The sequence below is a fragment of the Rhododendron vialii genome, chromosome 10a (genome assembly GCF_030253575.1).
Source record: "Rhododendron vialii isolate Sample 1 chromosome 10a, ASM3025357v1".
Taxonomy (NCBI): Eukaryota; Viridiplantae; Streptophyta; class Magnoliopsida; order Ericales; family Ericaceae; genus Rhododendron; species Rhododendron vialii.
Genome location: NC_080566.1, coordinates 34,627,025 through 34,635,604, shown reverse-complemented (window position 1 = coordinate 34,635,604; position 8,580 = coordinate 34,627,025). Strand labels below are relative to the sequence as shown.

The 8,580-nt window shown below is 36.8% G+C and overlaps 1 protein-coding gene across 1 annotated transcript; it reads left to right on the top strand.

The window, feature by feature from the left end:
- Positions 1 to 5,930: 5,930 nt before the first annotated feature.
- LOC131304272 (probable mannitol dehydrogenase) lies at positions 5,931 to 8,580 on the top strand. Its single transcript, XM_058331453.1, has 5 exons — positions 5,931 to 6,100; positions 6,224 to 6,337; positions 7,156 to 7,669; positions 7,769 to 7,922; positions 8,112 to 8,580. Exons 1-5 carry the CDS (start codon positions 6,003 to 6,005, stop codon positions 8,312 to 8,314), a joined length of 1,083 nt encoding a protein of 360 aa, XP_058187436.1. The 5' UTR covers positions 5,931 to 6,002; the 3' UTR covers positions 8,315 to 8,580.

Genomic DNA, 8,580 nt, shown 5'->3' with positions numbered 1-8,580 from the left:
GATCAAAAAAATAAGATCTTCGCACTAATTCAAACGGATTGAAAAATGGAGTACTTAATTTTTTTAGATAGTTTATATATTTAAAAATATGGTTAAAATTAATTATAACAATTTAGAATAATATAATCAGAAAAATAAGATCTTGAACATATTCGAACGAATGAAAAATTGGAGCACTTAATATTTTTGAGACTGTTTAATAATATAGGAGAAATCAAGAGAGAGAAGTGAAAAATAATATAAAAGAAATTGTTAATGAACAGTCGTTCAGTATATATACCGAAGTATTGTAGCAAAATGTATTTTACCTAAGCTTTTATCTAATTGTTGCAAGTGGATTTTCTCAGTTTTAGGTGGGTATAATAGCTAATATTTTATTTTTGCTACTTTAGTGTACGTACTCTAATGGAACGACAAAATAAAAAAAGAGGAAAAACTCTTTTGTACTTTTGTTTTGTTTATTTTTAAACATTTATATATTTATATACGAGTTTGCCTTCTTTTTGGTTTACATATATAAATTTTGGTTAGCCCAGGAAGAAATAAATTCCTGGTTCCGCCCTTGACTGAAATCAACTAGGGCCTGGGCCGGCCCTGCATCTGCTATTTGGTGGTGGGTTTTACGCCCGACGCCAAACTCCTCGATTATTTGCGATTTTGTTTGTCTAGCGATAAGTTTTTATTTTTTATTTTTTTAATTCTTGCTGTTCAGTTTATAGTGGTATAGATACATGGGGAAGGGAGGTAAGAGAGGAGGAGGGGGGCGGCCGGTGGCGGTGCTCCATCGTCCGGGGTCGAAAGAGGATCAATAGTTTGAGATGAGAGAACGTTTGGTTTTGGCCCTTTTGGGGAAGAAAGAGAGGAGGGGGATCAGATGTGGTGGGTGCTGCACTGCATGTGGGTTTGTTTGTGAAGGGGGTACACTATTGTATTGTATGATGTGGCAATTGATCATTTGCAGTTGTAAAATTCTTTTTCACGGGAAGTCCGTGGAAAAGTTAATCTCACCGTATAAATGTGTGGTGAAAAAAGAGTTTGAGACATCACGTGACAGTGCTGCAAGGCATGGAATAACTTTTCCTTTCTCATCTCTCATTTTTTTTTTTTGGATCCGACCTTTTTCATCTCTTTCATCTTTTCCTTTTTCACGTGGCAATGCGGTTGGTTTGTTTGTGTCGGTTGTCAATTTCATACAGCAGGAGTATATCTTTTATTTCTTTTTCTTTTTTTTTTTTGTGTTTTTCTATAAAATAGAGGTGATCAAGGAATAAAAAAATAAAAAATCAAGAGCAATTTAATTTATCCAACCGACAACTGGGTAAAATAGTATAGGTCATTTTGTCTTTTATTTCGTTTTTTTGTGTGTGTGTGTGTGTGTTTTTCTATAAAATAGAGGTGATCATGGAATAAAAAAATAAAAAATCAAGAGCAATTTAATTTATCCAACCGACAACTGGGTAAAATAGTATAGGTCATTTTGTCTTTTATTTCGTTTTTTTTGTGTGTGTGTGTGTTTTTTTCTATAAAATAGAGGTGATCATGGAATAAAAAAATAAAAATTCAAGAGCAATTAAATTTATCGAACCAACAACTGGGTAAAATAGTATATATAATTTTTTTTTTGGGGCCACTGAGCTCCACTTTAATGATCAATTTCGTGCACTTTGACGTTGAACCTAATTTTTGTAAAACATAACTCAATTGAATATCAGTAGTAATTGCTCTGTCTCTTTGTTTAGAGTCCAGTATTTCATTTGGGTTGTCTCTTCATAAGTGTTCATTTATAAAGTTAATGAGTAAAAGTTGGTATACATAAATTTTCTATTTTGCCACTAAAGTAGATTTCATTTTAAAAAGTTTGTGAGAAAAAGTGTAATGATGATGTCTCAAGCCAATTTTTTTGAATAAAGACGAAAATAAGCTAATAAGCCAATTTTTTTGTCTTTATTAAGAAAAAATTGGATTTTGATCATAATTTTTTACTTTTTAGATTCCTCTCGTCATGTCAAAGCAATAATCCTCAAAAAATCAACGAAAAACTAACAAATGCGAAATTTTTTTAAATAAGGACAAAAAAAATAAGTCAAGTGACTTATTTAGTCGAAGGAGCCCTAAACTGAGATTATCGCAGTGAGATCCTATGTGAGCCTCGTGGCTCGCACACAACTAATGGGTGAAAATTACTGCTGTATAGAGGTGAATGTGATAATTGAAATCAATTGTTTGGGTTGTCCGTGGATGTGATAAAAGTTGTATCCCTCTTCCTAAATATTTTCCCTCGCGAATGGCCCATTGTTAGAGCAACCACATTAGCCTCACTAAAGTCAAATTATAGCTAAAATATCACTTTTTTTACTTTAACTAGTCACATTTTTCATATATATTTTATCAGGCTCTCTATCGTAAGTCTATTTTATCAATTTTTCATGTATATTTTATCAAGCTCTCTATTGTAATTCTATTTATCAAAAAAAAAATGGTTGATCATTTGAAAGGTTTCTCAACGGAAAAAGCGTCAGCCCAATAAATGCACTTCAACCAGGCATAGTGAAAAGAAACGAAGCCTAAGCTTACCTTGTAGAAGAAAGAATAAAATAAACTCCAGCTTAGGTACAGTGACTCTTTATTGATAAGAGGAACGGTAACAAATTTAAAAAGTAAAATAGTTAAAGCGAGGCTGTGTTTGAACGTTTTCATGATTTTTTTCGCCACTCTAGCGAAAAAGGTAGTAATATATAAAGACATTGATGCAGATGCTTTACTCTCATCGTTGCTCCAGAATCACAGAATAATTACTCCCATCGTTCCTCCCTCCCTAGTAATTATTTATTGGCGGTGTCCTAACATTCTTATTCATCACTGTCCCAAGCCCGCTAATCCCATAGTTACCGGCAGAAATTGGGCCACCCAGTTGCCAGTCATTGATAAAAGTGATTAAGGGCTGTTTCAGAACGTGAATAAGAATTTATTTTTTGTTCAATAATAAGACTTGCTCCAAAAAATAAGAAGAAGGTACTTATTTTTTCAGTATTTATAGAGGTACCAATGGACGCTGGGAAGGGAAATTGTATCGATGGCCGCGTCGGGCCGTCTCCGGCCACCGGACGACGGATCCGAGCCGTCCAAAAATTCTCTAAAAAAACCCCGAGGGGGCCAACGAGGGAATCAACGGCATCCGAGGTGTGTAGGTTGCTTGATCCGAGCACCCCTTTTTCGTGTATAATCATATACATGAAAAAGGGGTGCTCGGATCAAGCACCCTACATACCTCGAATATCATTGATTCCCGTTAAAGCCCCCTTGGTTTTTTTTTTTAGAATTTTTGGACGGCTCGGATCGGCCGTCCGGTGGCCGGAGACGGCCCGGCGCGGCCGTCGGTACGATTTCCCTCCTCGGCGCCCATTACTCATAGCACAACTCCTTATTTTTTAAGAAGGCAATTTCAAGCTCAAAAATCATGTGCTTACGCAAATAATTTTCTTATCAATATGGATCTTGTTTAATAGATCTCATTGAGATCTTTAATACGGTGCAAAAAAATTAAAATTTTTTTCATTTACATTATTTTTGAGTTTGAAACTGTGAAATAAATTTTTTATTTGGGTTTTGTGGAATAATCCTTCTTATTTTTCTTTGAAAAGTTTCAAAATAAATATTTATTTTTTAAGAAGGTTTCAGAAACAGGGCCTAATTATTCAGCGCTGCATAGTACTTTCTTCACCACACGTTGGTGTAAAATTTGTATATTAGTGATTAATAATCTCATACTAATATGTGGTGAAAATGGCCTCTGGTACCGCCGGAGCAAGTTTTTAATAGTAATTAATTTTCTTATTAATGGATACGATACGTTAGTTGACATAGGCGCCTGCAACAGTTATAGAAATGAATATTTAGCACTGGTGGCAATATTCTACTAGTAGAAAATTTGCAAATGCAACAACTCCGTGACTCATCGCCTACGTCACCATTTGGTCTTTTTGCATCTAACACCTCATCGCCTACGTCACCATTTAATATTTTACGCAGATTTTAAAAACCGGGGTTGAAAATGCAACCAAATGAGGGAACGAGAGCACAGAGCAAGGAGGAGCGAATGCCATTTTAAAAGATTAGATATGAGTAAAAGTTCTCTACTCGCGTTTTCAGTGAGCCATTGCCCGGAGGATTTGACGCAACAAAATTCACAAAAAAGAATATTTTGTGTATTATTCCAAACGAGATAGGTACTCGTAGCTACGATTAGTTGTTCAATCCACAAGAAGAGAGATAAACTCAGAATTTTAGTAATAAAAAGTTAAGTACGAAGTTAGATTACAACCCCTTTTATAAGGCCTACAATTTGAAGCCCTAAAAATAATGCGGATAAATAAAGAATTGAATACAAAATTGAAAACGAAAAAGAAAAAGAAAAACAAGAGTTTTCTGACTGGAATCAACTTCTAAGGGATTATATGCTAAGAGTAATTAACAATCTAAAAGTTTTTTAAAACGGCAACAATATTAAATAGAAGGCCTAAATGAAAGAATTAAGTCAACCCATCAAGTATGAAGCATTTTGAGCTCGTCCGAAATTTGTCAGTTATGACAATTTGCAATTAAAATTTATTTGAGCTTCCTAGATTTCGATCGGTCCAATTGATTAAGAAATTTGACCACTAACTTGTTCTACGTCAATTTGGAACCGTATCTCATCCCCACACCTCATCGATTACGTCGTCCCTGTCCCACATTTTTTGGCGCTTACTTAAAAGTGGAGTATTAAACAAAGCAAGTTAAAATAAAACCCTAGCCGCCGAGAGTTTCCCTACCCCTGTGTGTTTGTTTTCTTGGTTTGGGTGAAACTCTCAAATCCAGAACTATTATGCGTTGGATCTCGGTGCCGGCATCAACTGGTGTTTGTAGCAATGATGAGGGATGTTACGGCGATGGTGACGATCAGCAATGGTGCCGGCGTTCTTCTTCCTCAGCTGTCTCTTGACCACCGGATTGTCGTCTTCATTCTCTCCGGAGCCGGCGTGGTCGGCGAGGTCCTTTGGCGTTTCATCATGTCGATTGTTGGGGTATGATTTTTTTGGGGTTTGTCTTGGTTTGTTTTTCCCTGTGTTTCTCTCCTTTGGGAGTCGTCCTCACGCACCGTTTGGGGGTGTCATTTTTTGGTGGTTGTGTGTGTGAGTTGGGTTATGTGAGGAGAATAAATTCTTTACAACACCGGTGTAAATATTTGTTTCTTCCAAATCAATTACATTGCGCCATGTTGCAAAATAGTGGTTCCAATCAATAAAACATGGCGACGTGACGCAATATAATTGATTTGAAAGAAACAAATATTTACACTGGCGGTGTAACGAATTTAATCTCTTATGTGAGATGTAGTAGTTGGTGTGTGGTGTTGCACTGATGCTCTTCTTATCTGCATGTATGGGGTTTGGAGGTGTGGATCTTTGGATTGCCTACCCGCATTATTTTCTCCCTCAGAAAAAATATATATGTCCTATATTGTAAGGTTCCGGAACCGGAAATAAGTACTTATTTTTTAAGAAGGTAATTTCAAGCTCAAAAATTATAGGTTTATTGAAATCTAAAAATATGCATTATGGATCTTGTTTGGAAGATCTCGATGAGATCTTTTATACGATGCAAAAAAAATTAAAAAATTATTTTTTATTTATTTTATTTTTGAGTTTGAAAATGTGAAATAAGCTGCTTATTTTTTAAGAAGATTTCTAGAACAGGGCCTAATCTCTTTATTATCAATGGAAAAAAAGAAGAAGAGCAAGTTACAAGCCTATCAAAAAGAACCAAAAAAAAAGTCAACTACTAGAGCCCATGTCATTTCCGAACAACTACCCCATATAACATCCGTCCCATGATATATCCTAACGGTCTATATATATATACACCAACGCCATCCCACGGATTACAGTACATCTCTCTCCCCTCTGTGTAGCAAACAAATTCATAACACACACAGTACTCTCTCTCTCTCTCTCTCTCAAACCATGGCGAAAGCACCGGAAGAAGAGCACCCAGTGAAGGCATTCGGATGGGCGGCCAGAGACACTTCTGGAGTCCTCTCTCCTTTCAACTTCTCTAGAAGGTTTTGTCACTGGGGATTCTCCAATTAAGTTCTTGTGCTGAAAAGAATTGCATTAAGAAATGAGTTTGTTTTGGTACTTGTCTTAATTTTTAACATTGAGAGTGACTGGGGTGACATTTTCAGGGTCACGGAAGATGAGGATGTGAGGTTCAAGATCTTTTACTGTGGAATTTGTCACTCTGATCTTCACAGTGCGAAAAATGAATGGGGAAATTCCTCGTACCCCCTTCTCCCCGGGTATGTTTTCAGTGATATACAATTACCAATGTGTTTCGTTTGATTTGGTAGATGGACTACATAATATATATGTTTGTGACTTTTATTTGATTAGCCGTTTGTGCGAGGCTAAATTTCGATTTACTCATTGTGATGTCTCACATTTGGTAGATGGCACATATGTAATTAGTGGTTTAATTGAATTTCATATCGTCTTTAGACCCATACTTTTACGTGGTTGGTCAATAGACGAAGTGATTTTCAAAGTTTTCTACTTTTGATGGGAAGCAAGAATTACAGGTTGATTTGGAAATTGGTCATCTCTGTATCTATAAAAGACAGGTGTTGTCAATGAATACCTCTCTCTCTGTGTTGTCAATGAATACCTCTCTCTCTCTCTCTCTCTCTCTCTCTCTCTCTCGAAAGGTATTGTAAATTTAGTACTCCCTCCATCCCTATTTAAATGTCCAATATTTTATTTTGGCTGTCTCAAAATAAGTGTCCACTTTGAAAAGTTAATGAGTAAATTGGAGGACAATTTTGAAAACTAGAGGTAAAAGTTGATGTAAAAAGTATAAAGTCGAGAATAATTTTGGAAAATGGAGATAGAAGTTGATGTGAAAATCGTAAAGTGAATAGAAAAGTTGATGAAAAAAATATAAAGTAAATGTGAAAATTGACTCTTAAAACTGCTTTTTTTTCAAACTAAAACATTTAAAAATGGACGGAGGGAATAGTCTTTTAATTTTTGCAGCCTATCGATGTATATATAAATAAAATCGAATGATCCCTTGACCAACTACAAAGACAAACGCATGAACCATGATTGATACATGCAGGCATGAGCTTGTGGGAGTGGTGACAGAAGTTGGCAGCAAGGTACAAAAGTACAAAGTTGGAGACAGAGTCGGGGTGGGTTGCATGGTCGGAGCCTGTCACACATGTGAAAACTGCGAGAACGACCTCGAAAACTACTGTCCCAAAATGATACTCACATACAACAGCGTGAATTACGACGGAACCTTGACATACGGAGGTTATTCCGATCACATGGTCGCTAATGAGCGCTACATCGTTCGGATCCCTGACAATCTGCCTCTTGATGTCGCGGCTCCTCTCCTATGTGCTGGGATCACGACTTACAGCCCGTTGAGATATTTCGGGCTTGATAAGTCTGGTATGAAGGTTGGTGTGGTTGGCCTAGGTGGGTTGGGCCATTTGGCGGTCAAATTTGCCAAGGCTTTCGGCGCTGTAGTGACCGTTATCAGTACCTCCCCGAGCAAGAAGCAGGAAGCTATTGAAGTACTCGGTGCTGATTCGTTCTTGGTCAGTAGTAATTCAAACGAAATGCAGGTATTTTTTTTTTTCACACGTATAATTTATATGTATTATAGAGATTAATTCCTAAGATTGTAGATGAATTGTACTGATGTGTTGAGTTATTATATATAGGCTGCTATAGGCACTTTGGATGGAATAATTGACACAGTATCTGCAAATCATGCGCTGGTACCGTTGTTGTCCCTATTGAAGTCTCATGGAAAGATCATTATGGTTGGCGCTCCGGAAAAGCCGCTCGAGTTACCCGTCTTTCCTTTGATTATGGGTAAGGTTTAATTTTGTCTTTAAAAAACAAATAAATATATATAGTATTGCAAATCTCCGGTTTTAAATAGCATAGCCCGCTCTTCTGTCTTCAAATTTATCTGCATTACGGTTGTATCGTGTGTGTATGTATGTGTCTATCGTTTCTGCTATTTAAATTGTATGTAATATTTGGAGTTGTGTATCACAGGGAGGAAGATGGTAGCTGGAAGTTGCATTGGTGGTATGAAGGAGACGCAAGAGATGATCGATTTTGCTGGAAAGCACAACATAACCCCAGAAATTGAGGTCGTTCCGATGGACTACGTGAACACAGCTATGGAGCGTCTAGCCAAAGCTGATGTTAAATACCGGTTCGTCCTCGATGTTGCCAACATGCTGAATGCTGCTTAGACGTTTGGTCTTAGTCCTGGGTTATGTTTCCAAAATATGAGTTTGGTGGTGGTGTGACATGGTCATGTTAAAGGGAGAATTTGATGGTTTCTAGTATGTTTTTGTGCTGCTTGGTTTCGGTTGCCCGTGTTGAAACACTCTCTCCGTTCTGAATAAGTCAACTGTCAACTATTCAGTAGTTCGATAGCATATTAATTTTTCTGTACTTGAGAAGAGCTTGATGTCTTCAATTTACTCGATTCTACGGTTTTCTATTCTAGCCTAAA